Consider the following 25,770-nt stretch of genomic DNA (forward strand, 5'->3'; position numbering starts at 1 on the left):
AAAATTATTTTATTTTTCCAGCCTCAGTAACTTTAACATCTGCTGCAATATCTACACCTCTGATGAAATCTCACAAGTGTTAGCTTTATTTTGATGCCAAAATTATTTACACAGAGTTTGTAATCGCAGAGAAATACTTCATTCATTTTGGGCATGTCATTTTAATGCTCAATCATCCAGGTAAGTAAATCTCCAAAAGTTGATTCTGTTCGTCTGGACGTAGCGTTTTGTGGGAGAAACGTTTCGTCATCATCAGGTGACGTCTTCAGTCTCAGCTGACTGCAGGTTTCAATCTTATAAACAGGACATTTGCATAATGACTGAAACCAGCCCACTGAAGCAACAATGGGCTGGGAGGGCAGTTCCTTAATCTTAATTATGCAAATTCTCATGACCAATGATCAACAACCACTGATCAATGTCCATGAGTCCCATTCACAGAGAGTTGGGGAATGGCTGCAATCACAGCGTTGTAAGATGGGGACAGATGTACCCTTAGGCCCCCTCCTTGATTCAGAGATGGTCTTTCCCTTGGTCCACCCAAGGATCGGGTCCCCCGACACAAACAGAGTAACATAGTGTACGCTGTTAAGTGCCAGGAGGATTGCCAGGATTTATACATCGGGGAAACCAAACAACCTCTGACTAAGAGGATGGCACAACACAGAAGAGCCACCTCGTCAGGCCAGGACTCTGCAGTCTATTCACACCTACAGGCCAGTGGACACTCTTTCAAGGATGAGGATGTTCACATCCTGGACAGGGAGGAACGCTGGTTTGAATGCAGCCATTTACGTGAAAAGGGAAAGACCATCTCGGAATCGAGGAGGGGGCCTAAGGGTACATCTGTCACCATCTTACAATGCTGTGATTGCAGACATTCCCCAACTCTCTGTGAATGTCAGGGCTCTGTGTGCGGGCAGGCGGAGAGGAGGATCCAAGCGCAGGACTCGAACACAGAATTATAAATCAGAACCTCAGCTTTTATTGCTGACATGAAAACCAGCCGTGAATACAGAAACCAAAGAAACACACAGGCATAATCTGAGGGTACGATGCGACACCAAGCATTGGAAAACACAGGGCTTAAATACACAGGGTAGTAATGAGGGAATGGGCAACAGAAGGGAGACACAGCTGGGGGAGATCAGGGCTAACGAGACGGGGGAGCTAAGCTGCACACACTAACATAAGACAAAGACTTTCACAATAAGACAGGAAACAAGAATTACTAAACCAGATGCAGACATGAGACTGAGAGACAGACTAGACACTGAACAGAAACTGTAATACACATGAGAACCCGAAACCTAAGAACTGATCCCTCACCAAGAATAACAGAAACAGATCTATAATGATAATAATAAACAAAGCACCAGAACATCAGAAAACAATCCATAATGCAAAAATAAACCAAAACATAATAAACTCAAAATACTGGGTCCAACGGACCCAGAACCGTGACAGTGAATGGGACTCATGGACACTGATCAGTGGGTTTTGATCAGTGATTGCTGATCAATGGTCATGAGAATTTGCATAATTAAGATTAAGGACCTGACCTCCCAGCCCATTGTTCCTCAGTGGGCTGGTTTCAGTCATTATGCAGATGTCCTGTTTATAAGATTGAAACCTGCAGTCAGTTGAGACTGAAGACGTCACCTGATGATGACGAAACGTTTCTCCCACAAAACGCTACGTCCAGATGAACAGATTCAACTTTTGGAGATGTAATTTTAATGCATACAAATTATTGAGTAGCATTTTGTCTTTGAATTCAGACACCCGAGCCCTAATCAGTGTTGGGATATTATTGTGGTAACGAGCACGGTAACTAGTTATTATGCCAAAATCAGGGACGCGTTACTCGTTACTGGGATTTAGATAGGCTCGTTACTCGTTACTTCGTGTGGTGGCTATCGCGGAGCTTCCACAGATTCAGTAACATTAGCAAGTGGTGGAGGCCAGCAGGTGGATGAGAGAAAGGGGAGGCAGGAGGAGAAACCCGAAGCGGCCGCCCGTCCGAGTGTCAGGTGAACTGAACTTCAGGTAAGAAGTTATGACCTGCAGTCTATCTGGGTCAGATATAAACCAAGTTTAGGTGGAGTTCATTTTCGTTAGGCTAGAATCATGGCGGTGGTCAACGACGGTCCAGGCGTGGGATTTCTCTCGTGGAAATATGCACATTATTTTTTCCTTTGGTAGGTGGCACAGTGCACTTGTGGCAAGTAAGCAAGCTAGAAGACTGGCACTCTTGCTGGGTATCCAGTTAGCAACACATTAACAAGAGAAGTCTGAGTAAAACCAAAGTTACTTTACCTAGTAACTAGTTACTTTGAAAGTAACGAGTAACTTGAAGTAACTGAGTTACTTTTGATGAAAGTAACTAGTAATGTAACTAAGTTACTAATTTAAAGTAACTTACCCAACACTGGTCCTAATACACACCCAGGCCAGAGGATTTGTTTTCCCACTGAGATTTGACGTGTTTGTTAACATTATTTTAGCGGCGTTCATTCGGACTGCAGCAGATACTGAAACCTTATAATGAGGAGATATACGTGCTTTAGGAATGCATTCAAAATATTTTTAAAAACAATAAAGTGATAGTGAAAGTTTGGAGAGTCGGGGAGATAGTACCTTCGTTTGACACCCTACCTCTCGTTACTTTGCTGTGTTAGTATCATGTTAGAACACAATATATGGTGAATTTATTTTATTTATTTATTTATTTGAAAGAAAACACCTAAAAGGAAACTGGGAGAGATTAAAATAAAGTTTAATCTAGGAATTGTTACGCAAAGGATTTCATCAGATTCATGTAATCTGTTTGGTGTCGAAGCAAATAGTGCCCACTAAGATCTGAACCAGATTCCCTTGGCAACAGTTACTAGGGACTGTAGCGCGGGATCCGCACTATGAAGTGACGTATCTTTACCAGGTGGTGGCAGTAACGCTCCGCCAAAAACCTCTACGAAGAAGAAGTCCTGCTCTAGGGTTTGTTTGTACGGCCCACACTCAACACCAATTGGTGGCGGTAAGCAAAACATTTCGCTGTTTGCCAACCGCCAATAAATACTGATAAAAAGAAGAAGAAGAAGAAGTCCTGCTCTCTTATTGGTTCAATAGACGATCTTGGGTCACGCTGATGTATCATTTGGATTTTTAAGCTCAGCGGTGCAACATGCATCCTATCGTTCGACTAGGAACACCAGCTTTAGTCATTACATGAGACAAAGTAGGTACGAACATAGAATAACAAGATTCCTATGAGTTCATAAAAGTATTTTATCCTCCGGGCAGTTCTTAGAGCACATGACGACAGTTTAGCAGTTTAATTGAATCGGTCTGGGTTGCTAAGCTAACACGAAGTGAACATTGTAGCGGTAAACTGAAGGTAGGTTAGTTAAACTGGCTTTATGTATGGCTACCCCACAGGGTGGGTGCATTGTTTCTATGGAAACTCAGTTTCGCGTCAGCTAACACCATTTTATCACTTAACGTAATCAAACTAGACTTATAAGTAGGCTAATGTGAAGCTAAACTGAAGCGGCATGTCAGCTCACACGTGAATTCTCCACGCTTTCTCTGACAGTCGTCACTATGACAAAAGTCAGCAGCGACAGCCGTGAATATGGGACGTTATAGTTTACTTCAAGCTAGCCAACTCCCCACGTTCGGTCTTGCTGATCTATAGGACATCGCCACAGTGTTCTATATGCCCTTAATATTACCTGAAGCATGTTAGCCGTAGTACACGTTACGTAAAGGCACCCAAAATTAAAAATGCATACGGAATACAACAATCTGCCCCCATTATGGCTGGGCTATGTGTTCAACGGCCGTCATCTCAAATATAACATATAATTGGAACACAATCTGACAGAAAATATGGGGGAAAACCCAAAACAAAAACAACTGCAATTAAGTGAGTTAACCACCAACACAGATATATTCTTCCAGTCACCCAATGCTATTCTTCAAAGATTAAACCATAAAGATGCAATATTTCTAAGTAGTTTAATCTCAATCTAAAACTTGTTCTGTAATTTAAGCAACCTAAAATGTTCACAACCCAGTTTTTCAGTGATACAAAAATTTGGATTACCTGTGACATTGTATGTGCCTACTGCAGTAAAATGGCTTGAATATGTGCAAATACTAAGTGATGATAATATGAAAGGATTTTCATAATAATTAATAATAACTGACTGTGCTTTTTTCTCTTGTGCTTACAGTATTAGGGCTGAGAGTGGACAGTTTCATTTCCTGTAACGTGACTGAGGATGATATGATGGCTGTGGGGGATCCCATTCTCCTGTCAAGTCCTGATACCTTAGTGTGAATAATCTGGTGCAGCCACATTTCTTCCTGCAGCAGTATATGAGAAAATGACGGAAAAACACCTCCTGATGAACCAGAGACTTAAGATTCATCTTGAATTACGTATACTTCACACCTGAAAACATCTAAACCTGCAGCACAACCACAAGTCAATGTTTTCCTGCTTACCTCCAGCCCAGATGAGAGGCCCAGACATTTGCCATGGAAGTAGTGGTTACTGTTGGTCTGGCTTTATCAAGAACTGGTTATCTGTTTAGTTGGAGTTGACCTTGAAAATCACCAACTTTGGGTCAGCAAGAGGAGGAGGAGCTTTCAGCCATTCATTTATTAGTTTTCTCAACTGTCAAATTGTTTACTGTGATCACCCAAAACTCTGCCACAAAACCAGCCTTTAGAAATAAGGACGACATCGCTGGTTTTTACCATGCCAACCAACCAGTCCTCCCCCTGGGGTGGAGGGAAGCTTGTGGCTTGTTCTAGTGCGGATCATCCCAACACCACAACCCCTGTAAGTGCACAAGCCAAGACAGTTAGAGTCACAAAAGTGCCTTATAGTTATGTCTCCTTTGAGCTATCCAGGAAGAATGACCAAGCCAAGTCACCGGTGGTTGCTGTTTGTGAAAAAGGCGATGGCACCTTCACCGCTGTGTCAGATGGAATTCTAACCCCAAACAAACTGCTGGTACCAGGGCTGAAGCAGACTGGCTGCAGCCTAACACAGGCCAGTAACAAGATGGAAAACCAGGTTGGCCTTAATGTCCAGCTGCCAGATACCATGCCAAAATCTACATCGTCTGAGAGCTCTCAGTCTGCAAACATTTCAGCAGTGGAGAGTCATCAGGCTGCCACAGGCGATGCACTTATGGGACTGGGGGCAGTGTCTCATCAAGATCTGCTGATTATAGGGAAGCAGGCTTCCCAGCACACCAAGAAGCTGACGGTGAGTGCTTTTCCAGCACTGATCATTTCTAGGAATGTTTTGGGTTGCAACCAATTGCTCAGGCCATTGTTTAAACGACTGTGTAGTCTACAGCTGCCTTTATATTTTAGCATGTCCTCTGACAGAACCTCTGAACAGCTGTATAGCACTGTAAAACATGGATATGGTTATCAGCAGAGTTTCATGTGCAATGGCTGCATGTTTGTGGGTAAAGCCCATTTGGAACACGCTTTGTCCTGTACATTGTATTCTGTGGAGAGTTGTGTGTTGTACAAGTTGTATGTTGGGTCTTTTAATAATTTTGAAGGTATTTAAATATATTTTGTATACAAAAGTATTTTTGAGTGGGCTGATGGAAAGAACTCATTTTGCAGCTGGAAGTGAAGTTGAGTTATCAGTAGTGAGCAATAACTTGTACACTGTAGATAATAATTAAATGCAGGTGTAATAATAATTACCATGATTTAAAAATCATTTTAGCCACGTCTAAGCTCACTTGACTGGGATTTAATATGTGGCACACTTCAACTAATGTAATTCAAGGAATCAATAATTCCATTATTTGATATGTTCTTGCACTAAAACAAGATTCCTGTTGTGAATAATATGTTCCAGATTTTAGACGTTTAAAGTTGTTATGATGCTTAATGCTCGAACTCACGAAAGCCAACTTTTATTTCTACTTTTCCACACAGTGCTTGTTGTAGGTGCAGCCACAACAACCATCATGGTTTGTTTTTCCATAAATATGTTTGACATGTTCAAGTCTAGTGATTTAAACCAATCATTGTGTAGGGCTGTATTAGGGATCAGTAAAAGCAAATAGTTCATTATAGGCAAAACCGTAATTTAGCCACCTTCAGAAATATACCTATAATTTTAGGTTTATGCAAGTCTGTCTGATATTGTTTTGTTTTCTCCGCAGTGTGAGGCTGCAGACTGTTTCTCTTTGCCACCCGTGCCTGACATGTGCCTTAGTCTTTGTCAACATCAGGGGCCAGCTGTGGAGAAGGATGCTTCCAGCCTCGACAGCACAAACGCTGAGATGAGAAGCACAGGAGGAGAAGCAAAACCTACACAGAGGAGTTATTCAATCCCACCAGCAGCAAAATACGGTCAGACACACAACAGCAGCACAACTTTGTTTGACATTTCTTTTGACTGTCAGCTCCTTGTGAAAGGTGTTCCTCTCACAGTTTTGGGAGCAACTGCAATCACCAAGTCCCAAAAAAGAGCATCACTAGATCTAACCAAGCAGATCCCATGTAGTGTGCTGGGAAGAACCCAGCCCACATGCAAACGTATCAGTTCCTTTCCAAACAGTCCCACGCCACCTTTGAAATGTGCCAGTGACTCAGAAAAGCCACCTCCACCAGACGCTGCTGCAGGTAATCAGAACTTTTTGTTTGCTTGTGCTACACCCATATTAATGGAACCCAGGACGTGGAGATTGTCTGGGTATAGATATGAATATGAGATAACAAACTAATTTAAAGGTACAGTTGTTTTTTGAGTTTTATTAATAGAACAGCAAAGAGTATTGTACTCATAAATGGTAAGATCAACTGCATCTTCCAGCTAATTGACTGATTTTCATAAACTTTAATTAATCCATTGAACACTCATATGAGCAGGCACCGGTTTGTGGGAGATGGAGGATGGTTTGGACCTCAGACTGTGGAGATATGGAGTTGGCATTGGTTGCAAAATCTCTGTGCATTGAGATTTTTCCCCAGTGGTGACAAGCCTTATTTTTTCCAGTGAGGTAGATGTCACTCCACACCGTCACGCTGCTAAGGCTGTTGTTACCCTGTTGATGCAGCAATCAGCTTAGTGTTCTCCACGTCTTCTCTGCACAATGAACTCTATGATCTAACTGCACTAGACCCAATCTGAACATAATGTTTCTCCGTATGTTAGGATTTCAGTGCACATATTGCAGCACAGCAGTGCAGATGGGCCTGGCAGTGAAGTGCAGTTAAATCAGCTAGCTATGGTTGTCGAGAAGCTGATTCTGAAAGTTTCCTTGAAAGGACATTTTTCCATCAAAGGTTGTTGTGAGTTTGTTTGTTAAAATGGTTTTATTCTGGCAGAAAGAGCAAGTAAAATAAACTAAAGGTCTGGAGGCCGGGCAAAAAAGATGGAAGCAGTCTGAGCCGGCCATGCAATAGGCTGTAGGAACATCTTTTCTCCCGTAACGGAAAAGTTAAACTAGCAAACAAAGCTGCGAAACAAAGTGTCTTTGAATGGCAAAGATGCAGAAATGTGTGCGTATAGTACAGAGCCATGGCTCAGTGTCTAAATAAGCATTTATAATTCTAAACTGGTTTGAGTTGCTGCTCAATACAGACAAGCCAAGGAGCTGACCTCCCAGCCCATTGTTCATCAGTGGGCTAGTTTTAGTCATTGTGCAGATGTCCTGTTTATAAGGTTGGAAACCTGCAGTCAGCTGAGACAGTCACCTGGATGATGACAACTCGTTTCTCCCACTGATGCTACGCCCAGATGAACAGAATCAACCTTTGGGAAGCCCAAGCAAAATGTTGGACTTTTAACTCTGTGTCTGGGATCCTTATACAAGTCAACACAGCAGCATAGGTCGTGTTTTACACAGGCTGTCTTTGGTTAATACAAAGGGTTAGGGTTGACACTGCTAGCATAACGGACAGGCTTTTGACGGAGCTCCCACACAAACGCAAAGCAGGAGATGAAGCATCACTGAATATGTTTCCAAACCAACTTCATTTTGAGCCAAACACTAGAAAATATGGTGAGGCAGACCTTCCCTTTGGCTTCACCTGCACAAGTGTGGAGGTAGGTCTCCCTGCAGGATTGGGTTTCCCTGCGTCGGGAGCAGCGCTGGGCTGTTCAAATCACGGGCAAACAGAATCCCACATTCTTGATTTTTAGTTCACAAACACTTCTTATAAAGACTAACTACTCCTGACATGTTGGAGATGTTTGGGGGGGGGGGGGGATTTTTCTTCTAAAACAAAGGGGGGCCTAGCAAAACAAGTTTGGGAACCACTGGGTTAATATGTTTCCACCCACTGTTCTTTGTTTCAAATGTTGCAAAAAAAAAGTCACAAATTTTTAAAAACACATACTCGGTCAACCGTACCCAGCATTATGAGTCTTTAGATATATTTTCATTCTCAATAATTGAATATCCTTATTGAAACAAAGGAGGCCTTTTTATTTATTTATTCATTTGTTTGTATGTTTTTCTTTTAATTTAAAGATTTTTAATGGGCCCCAGTTTTGTATTTACAGTACTGTGTAGTTATGTAGCACAATCCTGTAGTTCACATGCAGATGTTTCCTCCTGTCCTGCAGGAGCCTTGGTGGGCTCAATGACCAATCAGATTTCAGCCATTCGCCTCACAAGACAGGGACAGCCAGCCTCCACATCAGATTTCTTTCCATCCCTTTCCTCTCCTTCACCGACACAGGAAACCCTGCTTGAAGAGACTCCCCCTCCGCCTGGGTGAGAATCAGCTACATCACATTTCAGGTTTCCCTCCTTCACATCTTTCCTTTAGTGATTACACTTGATTTTGCTCAGCCCAGAGCATGCTGCACAGGCGGATGTAGAAGAAGAGGAGCTGGCTGATGAGCTTGCCTGCAGTGATGACGGTGAGACGTTTAAGTAAACTCTATCATACTTGTGCTGTAGTTAATCAGCTGGTCAGTTTTTTGTTGATGATATTATGACATGTTGTATAATTATGTAATAATATAGTACTGATGAGAACATTGTTATTTGTTGTTGAGTCAGACAGCTCCTCCATCACTGGCACTTCATCCGGAGGGTGCATCACTCTCCCCTCCTGGTAAGACATGCAGTAACCATACACACACCATCACTGGTTTATTTACTGTGACCTTCATAGAACAAAAATTCTTCCAATTCCAAATATGGTTCTTTGTCAATTGAAAGGGAAGTAAAAGTAAAAAAACAACAAAAAACACGCAAACATGCTGCACAGGCACATTTACTTAAGCGATATTTAAAACCTAACATAAACACATTCTTCAGCACATCCTTTTTATCAGTGCGCTCACTTAAAATGTGAACCTGTTGCCACAAGCGTGGCAGCAGCATTGTGGTACAACACTGTAGACGTAGCAGTGGTGTCAGAACGAAGGCTCGTCTCATGTTTGCCAAAGCACATCTTGAGTTTTGGGAAAATATTCTGTGGACTGACAAGTTTGCATTCCTCATTACACCCATCTCATAAGAACACCATCATACCAACAGTCAGATATAGTGGTGGTCATGTGATGGTGTGTTGCTGCTCTGCTGCTTCAGGACCTGGAGGTCTTGCAGTAACTGATGAAACCATGAATTCTGCCCACTTTTGCTAGCCAGCCTTTGTGCTTGATCTCTGCACTTTTTGGTAGCGTGTTTATCAGCATTTATCAGAGTAAACAGGTGTTGTAATCCTCCTTGTGAGCCAGCCGTGACACTGGCATCCAGTGTAGTTACGTAGGAGGATAAAGATCCAAAACACCAGCTCTCTGAATCACTGAAGAAAATAAATAAATGCATCACAATAATGGTTTTGCAGTCAAAGTGTGTTCTTAAATCCAATTAGCACTTTTTATTTACTTGGGTTATCTTTGTCTAATATTACAATTTGTTTGATGATCTGAAACATGCAAGTGTGACAAGGATGCAAAAAAATAAAAGGAAAACTGATGACATAAATAAAATGTAAGCACCAAAACAGTCTATGCAAGTTTTTCCTGAGAAACTTTAAGTAATAATTTATTTAATACTAGTTTATCAACAGTAATGATTGCTTTTATCTCATCTGCTGACACAATTTTGTCATTTATAAAATGAAACTGAATTAGAAGAATCCCCGGTAGAAATGATTCCTCTTCTGCTTAAAGCCGTCCTTCACCACCTAGTCTAAAGAAACTGTCCAAACTCCAGCCTCCTCTCCTAACTGGAATACCTGAAGTAGAGGAGACGAGAGCAGATTCCAGACGGGTTGTTGCAGAAATCCTGTTAATTCCGAAGTATTTCAACTTTTTCCTGCAGCTGGCTGTTACTGATTTATTAAGAGTCGCAACATTAGTGGCTGTAGCTCCAGCACCTGCTTCCCATGTTATGCTGCTCCGCCACAGCAGTTATTTGGGACACATATGAGACTGTATACCACCACAATTACAGCAGTTCCAGTACTTCAGTAACCTGTGCTTTTACTCTGACCTTCAGCTAGCTTTTTTACCATTTTCCATACCATACCAGCTTTATTTATAAAGCACTTTACCCACTTTAATTTCCATCAGAAACCTTTAAAGATTTGAACGTTCCTTTCAGGGCCTGGTGCTTTCTGATTGTTCTCCTAAAGTAGTGTCAAATGTCCCTCTGTCCATCAGAGCTTGTGAACTCTTTCAGTTCAAAGGGGCAGACAGCTGGAGAGTGGTGGAAAGGTCTGCAGCATTGTGCATCATATTGTTATCCTCTGTTATGGCGTGAACAGTAGAACTGCCTACCAAAGACTAGGAACTGATTCTCTGTAAAACCACTCTGGATCAGGACTGCTATTGTCACATTTGTTCCTTTTAACCCATCCAGCTGATTGGTTTGTGTTGATCTAAATAGACTGGCACTCTAAATAAAATAACACCCCTCCCTGAAAGCTAAAGCTCCCGTCAAGCTTACCTGTCATCACTGGAAGAAGATCTCTGCTTCCTATGACTGTCATGTGAGTGTTCTGGCATGTTTGTCTGATCAGGTTGACTGTTTATCATTTAACTTGTCATTTTGAACTAGGGCTGTTCGATACAACGATATATATCGGATGACGATATAAAAACATCGTTTCATTTTACGCTATCGTTTGTTTCGTGGTGTCGCAAAATAAACTGTTTACAGCAATGTTTTTCATGTTCTGATGTCACTGTAGTTATTATTAATTTCTTAAAGTTCTCTCTTTCTCTTATATTTAATATCACCACACTACGGACGGACAAGCGCCTGTTTTTATGCGTTGTCGTTAGCAACAACGACGGTAACACCACGGCGTGTCCGCTTGTTTATTTTTCACATAAACCTTTCACAATAAAGCTCAAGATCCTGTTGAGACTTTTCAAAATAAACTGAATCACGTGAAAGATGCAGATTATTTACGGATGAGAAGCAAAAAAGAGCCGCCAGGTGCTAAAAAATAAACCTTAGACTAAAACGTTAGAACAGGCTTCTCCCCGCAGCACGCCGTGTAAGAAATACTCACAAAGGAAACGGCGCCGTTACAACTTCTGTCTAAAAATGTATCGTTTCATGCATCGTTAAAACACTCGACTCACCTACACGACGCCCAGCAGGAAACACTTCACCTGCCCGAGATTCACAGAATTGACAGAAAATGTTACATTTGTGTGATTTATATCGTTATCGGACGATAGATGTCTGATATCGGGAGATGAGATTTTGGTCATATCGCACAGCCCTATTTTGAACCGCCTTTGAAATACTGTCCTATGAGATGGTGTATTTGCTTGCTCTCTATGAGCAGAGGAGACTTGACATTACAACTGTGAACCAGATGCCAGCGTCTCGTAGTTAGAAGTTGGCAAACGTAACTCTAACCATGAGATGTGGGCATAGGGATGATGTTCATTACTTTGTCTTTCTGTCAGCATCGAGGAGCCAATGTCGTTGGAACCAGGAGACAGTCAAGAGGAGCAACCAGCACTAGTTCCCAGTCTGTTTCCCCGTATCCCTCCGACCCTCTACTTCAGCACCGCCAATGAGAAAGGTCAGAGTTGTAACTGTAATATAAGAAGTTTACTATCACAGATCATTGATCTTCAGTTATTTATGTGTCTCTGCAACACCCTGTAACTTCTTGATTTATATCTTTACAACACGTCCACATGATCTCATTTATGGCTTTTTTCATTTTGGGGTCACCAAACGTTTGGTTCCACAGCCTCAGTCGCTGCCGGGGCTAAAACAGCATGGAAAATAGCTGAATCGTTTAGATATGTTTAAGAAGTATTTTTAGACTCCACTGTTACTGCGTTGCAGATATTTACAATGCTTGTTTGTCTAAAAAATGTTTGCTCTTAGCTGGAAGATTGCACTTCTGGTTAATTTACCACTGAATTTGCACTGAATCGGTCTAATTTGTGACTTGTTAGCTAATCAAAAAGTAGTCGAAAAAGTTTAACCCAGATGAATATTTATTTATTTATATATATATATATATATATATATTTTTTTTTTTTTTAAGACCTATTTGAAGACTGTAATCACATTGTTTTTCAATAATCAAATTTGTGGCACTTTATGCTGTGTTTAACATGATATACACACAACATCAGATCAGCCTCTGAAGTCATGTTAGCAGTGAGAGCTTTTCTGTCATGTTAACATCCACACACCTGTACAGAATGCACACCTGACCCCTCAACAGATGCTGACCTTCTGTGTCAGCTGACAAACCGGGAACATCAGTGGTTTGAGCAGCTGTCACCTGTTAGTTATGTTACTAGGTTTGTGTCCATTTGCATAACTATTTTCCAGCACAGAGTGAGGGACACCTACGCAGTCGTACTTGCATGCAGTTCTCATAAAAACCAGCAGCACATAGCTTTGGATGGCACTGTGCATAGGTCAGATGCTGATGGGTGAATTCAGGCCTGGAACAGAAAAGGAGCTTAGAAAACAGGATGAGAAGGAAAGAGTGGCTGCACTGTTCAGCGCTTTGTTTGTCATAACACGTGTCTGAAGTCCCAACATCAGCACGAGCAGGAGAAGCCCACAGACATGTTGTTAGTGACTCTGTCCCCTGGTGACCGTAAACTGCTACAACACGTGAAGATCGGTCTGCAAAGCTGGCTGTGTGCTGGAGGACCAACCATGCTCCAGCCTTTACAGTCCATCAAGCTTTTTTACAACTTCAGTAAGAGGGACACAGACAAGCCACCCAAATCCACACACCACCTGAACTATGCTGTCTGTCATTCATACCTACAGCCATGCAACACCACCAGAAACCAACCAGTATTGCCAAGAAAGAAACTTTGAAAGATCTGCATTAGTTTCTCCATACTTGTAGGTTGCTGGTTAGTGTGACCGATACCACAAGTCTTTATGGTGTGGTTGTAACAGAGCACTCCAGACAAGTGCATAATACCAGCAGTCTCCAAAGTAGGGCTGCCACAAACGATTATTTTGATAGTCGACTAATCAGATCATCATCCATTGGACGTAAAACGTACAGCTGCTTGCACCAGCAGCATCTGCTCTTATATAACGATCATTAGCTTACAGCTCGATGTGTTTAAGGTATGTGCTAACTAACAATAAAGACAAGATGATAGTTTGCAGATTTGCAGATTGTCTCGGTGGAGTTTAATAAACTCGGCCGTCTGCTCCTTCATATGTAAAATATAACAGGACACTGGAGTAAACTCCCAACCATCTCACACTTCTGATGATCAGCTGTCTGCTTGACGTTTATTCAGCTGTGTAAAAACTAGAACTTTAATCTCAGCCAAACAGATTTACTCAGGAACAAATAAAACACTGGAAAAAGCCAAACAATCAAATGTTTAAGTTATCTGAGTGACTTATGTATCATGTTTAACCTGAGTAGCCAAAGACCACAGGGGTTTGAAAATGATGTTCCAGGAGTTCGCTGCTCTCGCCGGCTCTAGTGACCCTTGACCTCCCTGTCTGCTATCGAGCTGGTGGGTAACGGATGTCTCTGAAAACGTTGGAGCACTTTTGGAAAAATGTGATTACTTGATGAACCGAGCAGATATTTGAAGTTTACACAGCTACAGTCTCACCTGAAAATATCTTAAACGTTTATTTTGTGACCCAGAAAGATTAATAAGAGTGATATTAAAACTAAGCAGCTGCTGCCATTGTTGGAAACTGGAATTGGCAGGGCCGCGCTATGAATTCTGGGATATGGTGGGTCACGAAGGATACACCCGACCCATCCTCCAGATCTGGGGAAAAGGAGGACGCATTTGACAGCCGAATTTGGACAGGCTTCGTCGCGTCACTGTAATCGGCCTTCAAATGCGGCCTCAGGACGATGCGGCCCCTGAATTTGGACAGAAGGCGTTTAACGGCAGCTGGCATCCTTCTTAGATGCAGTGCTGCCACCTTCTGTTTCAGTCCCTTACTACACTCTTAAATCCTACTGCAGGATCTTACAAAGCTTCAAACGACGCGTCGACTGTTAAAATAGTCGTGGCTACTTCAGAGCCTACATTAATGCTGCTGGGTAAGATAAAACCCATGACAGAGGTTTACTCATCAATCAAACGTGGTGCATTGTTACAAGAGTAATATTCAGTGATCTGTAGATTTCTGGTCTATCACAGTATGTAGACCATTGTATGTGCCCAGAAAACTCCAGCATACATCTGTAGAGCCCACCCTCAGATAATGAGGATAACCCAGGCAGAGAACAATCCTCTGGGGGGCGCTCTCACTTAGTTTGAGCTCTCTCTGCAGTAGAGTAGCACTTCCTGTTCCTCTCAGAACAAACAGAGCACACTCTCCTGCCTCTGTACCCTCTTAACAGAGAAAACTATTTCCTGTCTGATCATTTCCTGATAACATTTACAATAATTGATTACACAGCAGTGGGGAGTGGACTTTATCACAGTAGATGTCTTTCTGAAAGCGCTGTAACTAAGTTTAAGAATATAATCCACCCACTGTTATTATCTTCAATGCCCTGTACCAACACAGAGCAGAGCAGCTGCCTGAACGTGTTGATTATTATGTTAATATTTTCACTTCTTCACTGTATACACCTCTGGATACTGTATTTTACAGCATGTGTTACCTGTTAAAAGAATGAATCGGTGTTCTTTGCAGTGGAACTGCTTCCTGCAGAGCAAAGGCGACTGTTAAAATGGAAGATGAGCACCGTAACTCCTAATATTGTCAAGCAAACCATCGGCAGATCACACTTCAGAGTCACAAAGAGTAAGTTGTTACATGTCGCTACATGTCACACACAGATATTGCTGAAACTGGTTCTTTGAAAGTCTCTGGGATTAGCTGTGACAAGATTGCTTTTTTCTAAAACGATTTGTGTACAGTTAAAAAGCAGTTTTTCCTTCCCACTGTCGCTGAGTGCTTGCTCATAGGGGTCATATGATTGTTGAGGTTAGTGTATATCTATGGGGGCAACAAAAACATTAGATGGTGAAGAATTTCAGTCTAATATTTAAAGGCTAAGATAAAAAGGTAACTCCTGACCCTGGCTGATAAACACGTGTTGTCACATAGAAAGCCATGACTGGCTGGGCTGCTGGGGACACCACATGAAGTCACCTGGCTTCAAAGCTCTTGGAGAACACCAGAAGGTCAGCACCTGCACATGGACTACTCTTGATAGTACGCTGAGAAAGTCCAGATTTTGACTGTACTTTTGTGTATTTGTGTGTCCCAGCTGAACCATTTTCCAGGAACATTTCAGATTGGGAGAAAGGACCGGCTGTGGAGGAACCTATCCAAGATGCAAGTCCGCTTCGGCAAACAAGAGTTCAGTTTTTTCCCCCAGACCTTTGTTCTTCCTCAAGACATCAAGCTGCTCCGCAAAGCCTGGGAGGAAGGGGGCGCCAAACAAAAATGGATCATCAAACCTGTACGTTCAGGTCATAGAGTGTAACTTTATCAGAGGTGGAAAGAGTACTAAAATATTTTACTCAAGTAAAAGTACTATTACTTTGCTGAAATTTTACTCAAGTACAAGTAAAATTACCTGTCTAAAAATGTACTCAAGTAAAAGTAAAAAGTAGCTCATTTAAAATTTACTCAGAGTAAAAGTTACATAGTTACTTTTTTGTCAGCAGGAGGACAGCCTCTTCTGAGTAGTGCGAAACAGACAATGGGATAAATCTCAAAGTAGTTGTTTTTTAATTAAAAGAAAAACTTTACAAATTAAAGCGCAGTGGCAGTTAAACTGCAAGTCTACACATCAAAATGGATAATGGTCACCAAACCAACCAATTCTTTTACATGAGAATGTGTTCTAATGTCAAATAAGAGAACAAGTACTGAATTGAGCCGTACGGCAGCTGCTATAAAAATGTGTTTTCATTTTTTATACTTGGCCCTGCTCTGTTAATTTTGAGGAGCAATTCAATTCAATAAAACTTTATTGATCCTGAAGGTTGACCCCGAAGGAAATTGGGTTAAGGATGCCGACCTTTGCCAGCGCCGACTTACCCTCCGACCATACATACATTACACAAACATCACATGGGGAAGACGGGTCAGAGAGGTATAACAATGGAAAATGCACCACACGAGGAAAGATAAGGAGAAAAAAATAACTCCCCCCAGACTGAGCTCCAACAGGGAGATCAGTTTGAGAACACAAAAATCACCTCTGCACATGTGTGAACAAATGTGGGTTAAGTAAGAAAGTAGCCGCTTCTGTCTTCTGTCTAATTTAACTATTTTTTTTAAAAAGAAATTATTATTATTATTAACAAACAGGAAAAATGTAAGTAAACTTACCTCTACATGCTTGCGCAGGTTTGATGTGAAATTTTTAAAAGCTGCTAAGTCGGTCTCTCTGGGCAAACACAGCTTGCACTGCATAATAAAGCTGCTGCCTTTCTTGCACTTGAAGCCAAAATGGTCCCTTAAACACGGCCAGGGGTTCACATCCGTTTCTTCGAGTTCAGGGTCAGCAGAATTCGACGGGGTTTCTTTTTTCGCTGGATCCGTACTGCCGATGTCAGACTCCATCTTTATCCTGACCCAACGCTAATTTGTTCTACTACCCATCATTCCCTGCAGTATTTCCGAAGCGCAATGTTGTTGTTTTTTTTGTTTGTTCTTTTAATTTACTCAGTAACGGGTGTGATTGAAAATGTAGCGAAGTACAATACTTTTTAAAAAATATACTTAAGTAAAAGTAAAATTACCGACTTGAAAAATGACTTTAAAAAGTACAAATACACAAAAAAACTACTCAATTACAGTAACGCAAGTAAATGTAATTCTTTACTTTCCACCTTTGAATTTTATGTACTGAAAATCTGCAGGCACGTCTGTGATTGTAATAGACAGCACACTATCTGCCAGATTTACTTAGCAGGGATAGTAGCATAAAAAACATACACAGCACACATTCATGCAGGAGCTTCCAGTTCATTTCATCGACTAAAGGAAACTAGCTGCTCAGATGGAGCGAGTAATCTAATAACAGAAATTTCACTGTCTTTGTGGAAACAACAGTTCAGATGAACTTCCCATTACAGCTGAGATGGTTTGTTGTTGTGGAGGTGGAAGCAGCTGGTTTATTAAAGTCACAAACACCTACGGGGCAACAAACATGTGCAACAATACAACTGTCTGACGCACATTAGCTTTATTTCCTTAAGATAATTAAATATGTTATGTTATAGATTAGAAACTAGAGACAGGTTGAACTATGGAAAAAACAAAGTGTCATTGTACAGCTCTGTGTGTTGGCACTGTTAACACACAGAGGCTTCCTGTAGTCTGAGTAAAACCACTGTGTGGATCCACCTGCACATATTACACATGATTTGTATATGAATCGAGTAAAATGTGTTTTATTTATGTTTTAGTTTATTGTTATTACTTGTTTCCTCTCTTTTTTTTCTTCCATAGCCCGCATCAGCCAGAGGAATAGGCATTCAGGTTATTCACAAGTGGAGTCAGATGCCTCGTAAAAGACCTCTACTTGTTCAGAAGTGAGTAATCCTTTAATAGTTTAGAGCTCAGCAGCCTAAGTAACTCAGTGTTGCTGCATTAACATGCTCTAACTGGATGTTTGCAGGTATCTAGATAAGCCCTACCTCATCAGTGGGAACAAGTTTGACTTGCGGCTCTACGTCTATGTGACATCTTACGACCCACTCAGAGTCTACATGTTCTCAGACGGACTGGTTCGATTTGCTAGCTGCAAGTGAGTTTTCCACCACGTTGATCGTGCCACTTAATTTCACATGGGATGCATATGAATGAGATTCAGTTATCACCCCTCCATGCCTCTAGGTATTCGTCTTCCATGAAGACTCTGAGTAATAAGTTCATGCACCTGACCAACTACAGTGTCAACAAGAAGAACTCTGAGTACCAGACCAACAGTGATTACAAGGCCTGCCAGGGGCACAAATGGTAACACAGAGAATCGAGCTGAAGTGTGAATTGTAGAGAATGTGACCTTTTGACCTTTGGACACAGATGTAGGCGGCTTTTCAATGCTGTGCCAGGCTTTTTTGTCTGAGCTCTCCTCGCTGCACAGCATACGCCGTGTTGTTAAGCTTTTTTGAATGAGCCCGTTTGTACTCCTCGTCCGTTCTCTGGCTGTAGCGTTTTGGACCAGTGGACAGCTTATCAAGGGGCTTTTAGTATAACCTGATAAGGAAATGCAACAGTGTAGTGTAGAATGTCTTTGCTGTTTCTGTATGTATGACTTGGGAGGATATTACTTTGTGTTTTCAGGGCTCTGAAGGCCTTGTGGCAGTACCTCGGGTCAAAGGGAGTCAATACCACCCTGATATGGGAGAAGATTAAAGACATCGTGATCAAAACTATCATAGCGTAAGTTTGCCTGCTCAGTGACTGGCTGCAGAGATCAGTTTGTTTGTATTATATCTTTTAGCTAAAACCATCTGCATCCGTAAACTACTCGTGCAACAGACAGACTCGCAGACAGATTCCCACCCATTGTTTAACTGTTCGAGCTCAAAGGTTCTTTTCCCAGTTTTGATTGCTTCACAGCTGAGTCCCTATCTAGAGTAAATATTGGTATTTGATTTGAATCTTTGTTTTTATTTTTATAGCCTGTGATATTTCTTTAGATGTGTATTTCAATGCAGAAATTGTGATATCTTTCCACTGAGGAACATGTCCTTAAAAATGCTCTAAAAGGTGCTAACCTCACAAACATGCTGCACCTTTAAAGCTAAAAAGGTTGTTAAAAGAAAAGACCCCTGTATGTATTTCTGAAGATTAAACTGTGCATTAGGACAAGGATTAAGATGCTGAAATCAGCTTCCTCCCTCCCGTGTCGTGGCCAGGTCAGAGCCGTATGTTAACAGCCTGATGAAGCTGCACGTTCGGACACCTTACAGCTGCCACGAGCTGTTTGGCTTCGACATCCTGCTGGACGAGAATCTCAAACCCTGGATTCTAGAAGTGAACATATCGCCTAGGTAACAAATGCCCACATTAAAATAACACATTTCTTTAAAAAAAAAAGTTACCTTTAACTACATCTGTAACTCTGATCCAGCCTTCACTCCAACACGGGGCTCGATGTTTCCATAAAGGGTCAGATGATCAAAGATCTCCTGAACTTGGCTGGCTTTCGTATTCCTTCAAGAGAAGATGTGGTTACCCCCTGCAGCAGTGCATCCAGCTCCACCAGCAGGTAACAATAAGACACTACCCCTCTGGGTTTTTAGCTGCAGCCTCAGAAATGACCTCGTCATGAACATGTGTGCACTTGTTTGTTTGTAGTTTGTGCGCAGGGAATGGAGAGAGGCCCAAAGTGGATCTGTCTGCTGATGAGAAGGTCAAAAGAGCCTTTTATCTGAAACAGGGTGAAGCTAACCGGGTACACACACACACACACACACACACACAGGTTTACACAGTGACTTTAATAGTTTAACAGGAAGCGTAAGTGCATACAGCTACAGGTTTTTTGGTTATTATTATTTATTAATTGGTTGCTTGTGGTGGAAACAAGCACTGGTTTCATTGTTAGCAATAACACAAAGAAGCAGTTATGACCTTGTGCCCTTCATTTTCTCTCTCTCAGGACTTGATGCACACGGTGTTGGATGTTTTGACTCCAGAGGAAATCCGGGTTCTGGCAGAGAGTGAAGATGAGCTGAACCGTCGAGGAGAGTTCGAGCGCGTTTTCCCATCACCATCATCATCTCGCTACCTTCGCTTCTTTGAGTGTCCAAGATACCTCAACATCTTACTGGATGAGTGGGAGCAGAAGTACTGGAACAACAGGGCGAAATGTATGTGCACTGCTGCTTTGAAATAAGATAACGGTCACCTGACTGATGTTAACTTTTCTTTTAGGTTTTGCAGTTCTTGATAACTGTAACTTTATCAAAACACTGTCAGATTCTGTAGTTTTCTCTGATCCCTTTCCCCATTTGGAACAGGATTGATATGTTTAGCTGTCTGTCTGAGTGATGTCCAAAAATGAAGCAGGCAGTATAGATATTTGGGAGAAAACGCCCACCCCCTTAGAGCCTGCGTCTGCTTCCAGACCACCGAAGAAACAACCATAAATCAGTAACTATTTCAGCATCTTCCACATCTGCACCAAAGAGTAAATCAGTGAAATGTGGATTGTTAAACATCAGGTCATGAGCTAATAATTGATGAACCTCACAGAAACCTGGTGATAGCAGGATGATTATGTCGGATTACATGAATCTATATCCCACAGTATTTGTCTTTCTAAAGTGCTGTAACTAAGTTTAAGGATATAATTCACCCACTGTTATCCTCTTCAATGCGCTGTACCATCACAGCACAGAAACAGCTTTAGTGAAGGTTACAGATGATCTTCTTATGGCCTCTGACAGTGGACTCACCTCTGTGCTTGTCCTGCTGGACCTAAACACGCAAATCAGTCCGTGCATGATTGCATTGCTCCGCCCATCAAATGGTCTGTGCATATATCGCCTATCGTCGGTTATTGGACTGATGAATTTTTACATATCACCCATCCCTCGTGTGTATGGTGGTAAAAACCATTCTGGCAAAATGAACTAATAATAACATCAAACAAACATAGAAAAAGTATTGCAGCTCATGCGACTCATGATTGTTATCTGTTATTTCTGATTTATTTATTTTAAGCTGTCGGTACTCCAGTGGGCTGGGGGGCACTAACCTTGTAGTATGGTTTGTTCATCTCCTGCTGGTCCATGTGCAACTTCACTGTTATGTATTCAGCTGGACTGCTGTGACTTTGGCGTGTAGCCACAGAGGGAAGGGAAAACAGTGAAACTGCAGCTCAGGTTTGCTTTGTCTTACGTGCAGGTATCAGCCTACTGAGACCTCTCTGCCAGCAAGGAGTCCATCTGGGAACCAGTGACCCTGCTCACATGGTGAGAAACTGCAGAACAATGAAAGGAAAACATAAAATTAGAAGAGAAAGTGGCTCCTTTAAAATGCTGAAATCAGTCTGTCTTTGTAGTGGTGTAAGTACAGCTACAGCTCCAGGTTTGAACACAACAGACAGGACGTGGTTAGCCCTTCCAGAGCCAGGTACAGGGTTTATTCCAGTAATACACCTATCATATGGAAGTTAGAGTAATAAAGGATGTGGGTTTATTGCACACCGGTCTCTAAGTGAACTCTGCTGCCCTCTCCTGTGTTGTCCTTCAGGGTGGTGGTCAGCCATCAGCTCTGGTCTCAACGCAACAGCAGTATTGACGAGGATCACCAGCAGTGCCTGGATCACCAGCAGTGCCTCGGCCCGGCCTCACCCACAGCCTGCTGTCCCAGCAGTCGGCCTAACTCTGATGATCTGATTTCCTAACCCAGAATACACTGAAAGCTCAGGGTCTGTTTCTTCCCATCCTCTAACCAGTGCTGTCATTTAGCCCTCACCAATCACCAGAAACAGCAAACAAACTGTTGGAGGGAGGGAGTGGATTTTTAGGGTTTAACCCCCTATTTTGTCTCGTTTTAAACTAAAGATTAATAATATATCATTTGTTAAGCATCTCGAAGGTGAGGTGATGAGTAATGGCACAGCACTGTAATTCTTGTGTCTTTAAAAATGACTGTTGGTTTTTAAAAAGAGTCACAAACATCTGTGTGGGACTGGGAGCTGTTTGTGTGTCACTGCTAACTTTGGGGGTTTCTCTGGGTGAAGGTGTTACTGGGTGTTTGACAGAATCTTGTTCTGATGATAGTGACTTACAGGGTGCTTGATGATCAAATATTTACTAAATGGCCTATGATGTGCAAATTGATGGTATTAAAATTTGAGCAGTTTGACTTGAACTTGCAAAACGGACTGTCCTTTACACACAGTGTTTCATGGAGGCTGCCAAGTGCAAGTAAAGCACCAGAATCTAGGTAACAGGTAGGGATGGGTATTGTTTAGGTTTTATCCGATACCGGTGCCAAATCGGTACTTTTGAAATGGTGCCGGTGCTTAAACGGTGCTCGAACCGGTGCTTAAACAATGGAGAACACAAACTTTGTCTAAAAACCTCTCATGTTTTCATTTTTAGCAGTCTCTTTTTTTCTGCAAAATGATAAGGACCGTCCAGCCCCACACACGGGGCGATCCGCGCTAACTCACTAATGGAGATTTACCACACCCGCAGTAGATGTGCTCGGTGTGAGGTCTCGCAGCAAGCTGTCAAATATGGTGCATTTCTCGGCTTTTAACAAAACGCTATGCGTCACCAGGTGTTTCATCGGATTCGAGGTCTTACCTCCTTTGCACAGTATCAGCTTAAAGCACTTGTTGCAGGCTGCTGAGTTTGCATCTTTTGCTGTGAAGTACAGCCAGACTTTGACCGCTTCGCTTTGGGCATTTTTACTCTGTAGCTCTGCTCTAAAAGAACGTATGTACCTGGGCCCGCCTACTATCCTCGGAAAGGTAAAATGATTGGCTGGAATCCAAAGTGTGTGACATCTCAGGGAAAAAAAGCACCGAAATGTGCGCTGCTTTTCGGTCTGGTTACTACCGTTTATGTCAGAACCACCGGTACCCATCCGTAGTAATAGGTAACCATAGCTTCTTTGAACACAGTGCATCTCCCAATACTTTGTGTTTCTATGAGTTACACTTGCATTGCTCTCTGTTAGATTCAAAGACTGTTTGTTCCCCCAAACACGGCGAGTGCAGTGTTAGACTGAGCCAAAGAGCCACAGTAAACATGAATGGGGTAAACTGGACAGAGCTGAGTTGTTGTTGGTAGGGAGTTCCTCATTTTCAGGAGAAAAAAAAGCTGCTGATGTTCTTTTAAGGTGATTTTGATTCAAGAATAAACTGATAAAAATGTTTTGGTACATCTTCTGTTAAAACTGAAAAATATCACAAGCAACGCTATTGCAACAGTGTTGTAGCTGCCAGATGTTTGTCACTACTGCATAATTATTTTCAGTTCTCTTCGTCATAGCAGGAACTTTAAAGGAGACGTGTTTGATTCTTGAACTGTACTTGGGAGACATCCTCTGCTGGGTGGCAGATGAACAAATTGATGTTGGCAGGAGAGAGAAGACGAATATGCCCAAAGTGCATTTTCTTACATTTAAGAAGCAGTTGAAGGTTCAAGTCCAAAAACGGCTGCCGTGTCTCTTTGCTGCCTCGGGAGATCCAAACGAACAAAAGCCCCACAGCCAGACGGTACAGCGTGGGCAGTAAAAGACAAAACACAAATATGTGATGCTAATTATGACAAATCCGTCTTACAGGTAACAATGAATCTAGCCTTTGAAGCAGTTTAAAGAGTTTTGGCTCAAAGGGAGCACTTTACTGCATTATTTGAAACCACAATATGAATGTCTGACAAACACAGAATGAACTGACTGGTTCCTATATAGTGCTTTTCTACTCTGCTTGAACACTCAAAGCACTTACACCTACATTCATGCAAATAGTTGTTTCTATTCCTAAGGGCTTTCTAAGACTGACACTCTGGACACATCAGGAGCAACTTGTGGTTCGGTATCCTGTCCAAGGATGGTGTGCATACTGGAAGGATCGAACCATCGACCTTCCAGATTAGTATACGACATGCTCTAACTCCTGAGCACAGTGTGACAATGACAATAGCAACAAATCTGAAAGAAAAGTCATGAAGTTTGGGGTTTTTCTTTGCCCCAACCAGGCTTTGTGTAAAATCGGTCAGTACAGGTAAGAGGTGTTGGTTTGGGTCTTTCCCTTTTTTTTGTCACTTACTCTGATTTGATGAATATTAAATTAAAGAGAGTTGGGCTGCTTATAAATCGTAGCTTCTTTTTCACTTGGTGCCTTTTGAGAAGCAGCCTGCATTCAGCAGATCTAACAAACAAATGTTTTCTGGTGTTTGTTTCTCCATGGAAATTAACGGGGACATAATTTCGGTAGTTTGGAACTAGCAGTTTTGTGGTGCTACTCTTTTATTGGAGGAAATGAGTGAGGGCGCCTCCATTAGTGGGGGTGGGAAAAAACGTAGTTTTAGATATGAATTTATACAGATTAACTACATGTTCCAGTCACTATACAGTGGATCAAATAAGGTTCCTGTGAGTACTATGGGAGCCATAATCTGGAACAAGAAAGAACATAATTTCACCATAAACCAGCCATGACCAGTTGCTCCCCACAAGATTTCAGACAGAGAAGTGAAAATTCTCAGAAGAGTTGTCCAAGTGCTGAGGACCAAAACTACAAAAGGAGCTGGAATCATCAGGTGCAATGGTTTCAAAGAAAACAATAAGAGATGCACACCATGGCCTGTATGCACGCTCGCCATGCAAGACTCCATTGCTAAAGAAAAAGTATGTTGAGCATTAAAAGTTTGCTGAATAACAATAGACGCCTGTGAAATACTGGGAGAATATAGCCTGAGACCAAAACTGAACTCTGGAAGCCATTATACACACCATGTTTGGAGGTCAAAGGGCACTGCATATCATCTCAATATACCATACTAACAATAAAGGCTTGGCTCTCGACGGAGGCGGTCACATCTTCCTCTCTCCCTCCCTTATCTTTCCTGTTTGGCTTCTTTTGTCTCGTCTGCTCTAACTCAGCGACTCGCTCCGTCTTGTTCTCTAAAATCAAGAAATTCTGGATTTGATCAACTAGTCTCTTAACGCGACTGACATCATCTTCTCACCGAGAAGACCGGGGGAGCCTGAATGTCCTGCAGGAATGTTGGCTGCTGCATACACAATGGACGGCTGGGGGGTGGCGGGTCTTGTGCCTGGCAACACTCGATGGAGGACGTTGAAGACATCTACCTATTTGGAACCATGATAACGGGGTTCCTGCTGATTGGAGCTGGCATAGCCCTGGCTTATCTACGACTAATGAAAGCGGTTACAGCTGCCCAAAAAGGTTGACCGGCATGACTGATGCAGTGAGTACTCAGACTGTGCTTATTGAACGCACTATAGATAAAATCATGGAGAAGCTCACGACTCTGCAATGGGAAATCAATAGACCTGGGACCAGTGATGGACAGTAGATCACCTGCAAAATTGGGATGCATCTTCACACGGCCTCCCCTCACCAGCTGGAAGCTCCAGAGCCGAAGCTGGAACAACAAATCCTTCCAGATTAAAGACGGTGTGTGACTCTGCCCTATCCTCCTACTTCCTCAAGGTCACCTGTGTTGGCTGGGGGATTGTTGACTTTTGCTTAAAACTAGGTGAAAGGGAACTCTCTCGAGTTGGATACAGGATACACGCACGCATACACATGTACTCAGACAGATATACAATAACCTCCCCCCTCCAACGGCTT

At 42.2% G+C, this 25,770-nt stretch overlaps 1 protein-coding gene across 1 annotated transcript; it reads left to right on the forward strand.

Annotated features, from left to right (window-relative positions):
• Positions 1-3,249: 3,249 nt before the first annotated feature.
• On the forward strand, positions 3,250-23,294 carry ttll4 (tubulin tyrosine ligase-like family, member 4). Its single transcript, XM_085374889.1, has 21 exons — positions 3,250-3,397; positions 4,239-5,284; positions 6,210-6,672; positions 8,621-8,771; positions 8,850-8,920; positions 9,063-9,117; positions 11,939-12,057; positions 15,147-15,257; positions 15,564-15,640; positions 15,727-15,921; positions 17,925-18,007; positions 18,094-18,222; positions 18,312-18,434; positions 18,762-18,860; positions 19,340-19,474; positions 19,555-19,692; positions 19,782-19,878; positions 20,086-20,296; positions 21,336-21,403; positions 21,493-21,563; positions 21,684-23,294. Exons 2-21 carry the CDS (start codon positions 4,769-4,771, stop codon positions 21,835-21,837), a joined length of 3,066 nt encoding a protein of 1,021 aa, XP_085231015.1. The 5' UTR covers positions 3,250-3,397; positions 4,239-4,768; the 3' UTR covers positions 21,838-23,294.
• Positions 23,295-25,770: the final 2,476 nt, after the last annotated feature.

The sequence above is a fragment of the Diplotaxodon limnothrissa genome, linkage group LG16 (assembly GCF_057381915.1).
Source record: "Diplotaxodon limnothrissa isolate DT_005_m linkage group LG16, D_limnothrissa_male_GT1.1, whole genome shotgun sequence".
NCBI lineage: Eukaryota > Metazoa > Chordata > Actinopteri > Cichliformes > Cichlidae > Diplotaxodon > Diplotaxodon limnothrissa.

Excerpts from the sequence above, each read along its gene's own strand:
- ttll4 (XM_085374889.1), top strand. The coding sequence starts at position 4,769 with ATGCCAACCAACCAGTCCTCCCCCTGGGGTGGAGGGAAGCTTGTGGCT. Across the intron at positions 12,058-15,146 it reads CAGCACCGCCAATGAGAAAG|TGGAACTGCTTCCTGCAGAG; the intron begins GTCAGAGTTGTA and ends TGTTCTTTGCAG. Across the intron at positions 21,404-21,492 it reads CCAGTGACCCTGCTCACATG|TGGTGTAAGTACAGCTACAG; the intron begins GTGAGAAACTGC and ends CTGTCTTTGTAG.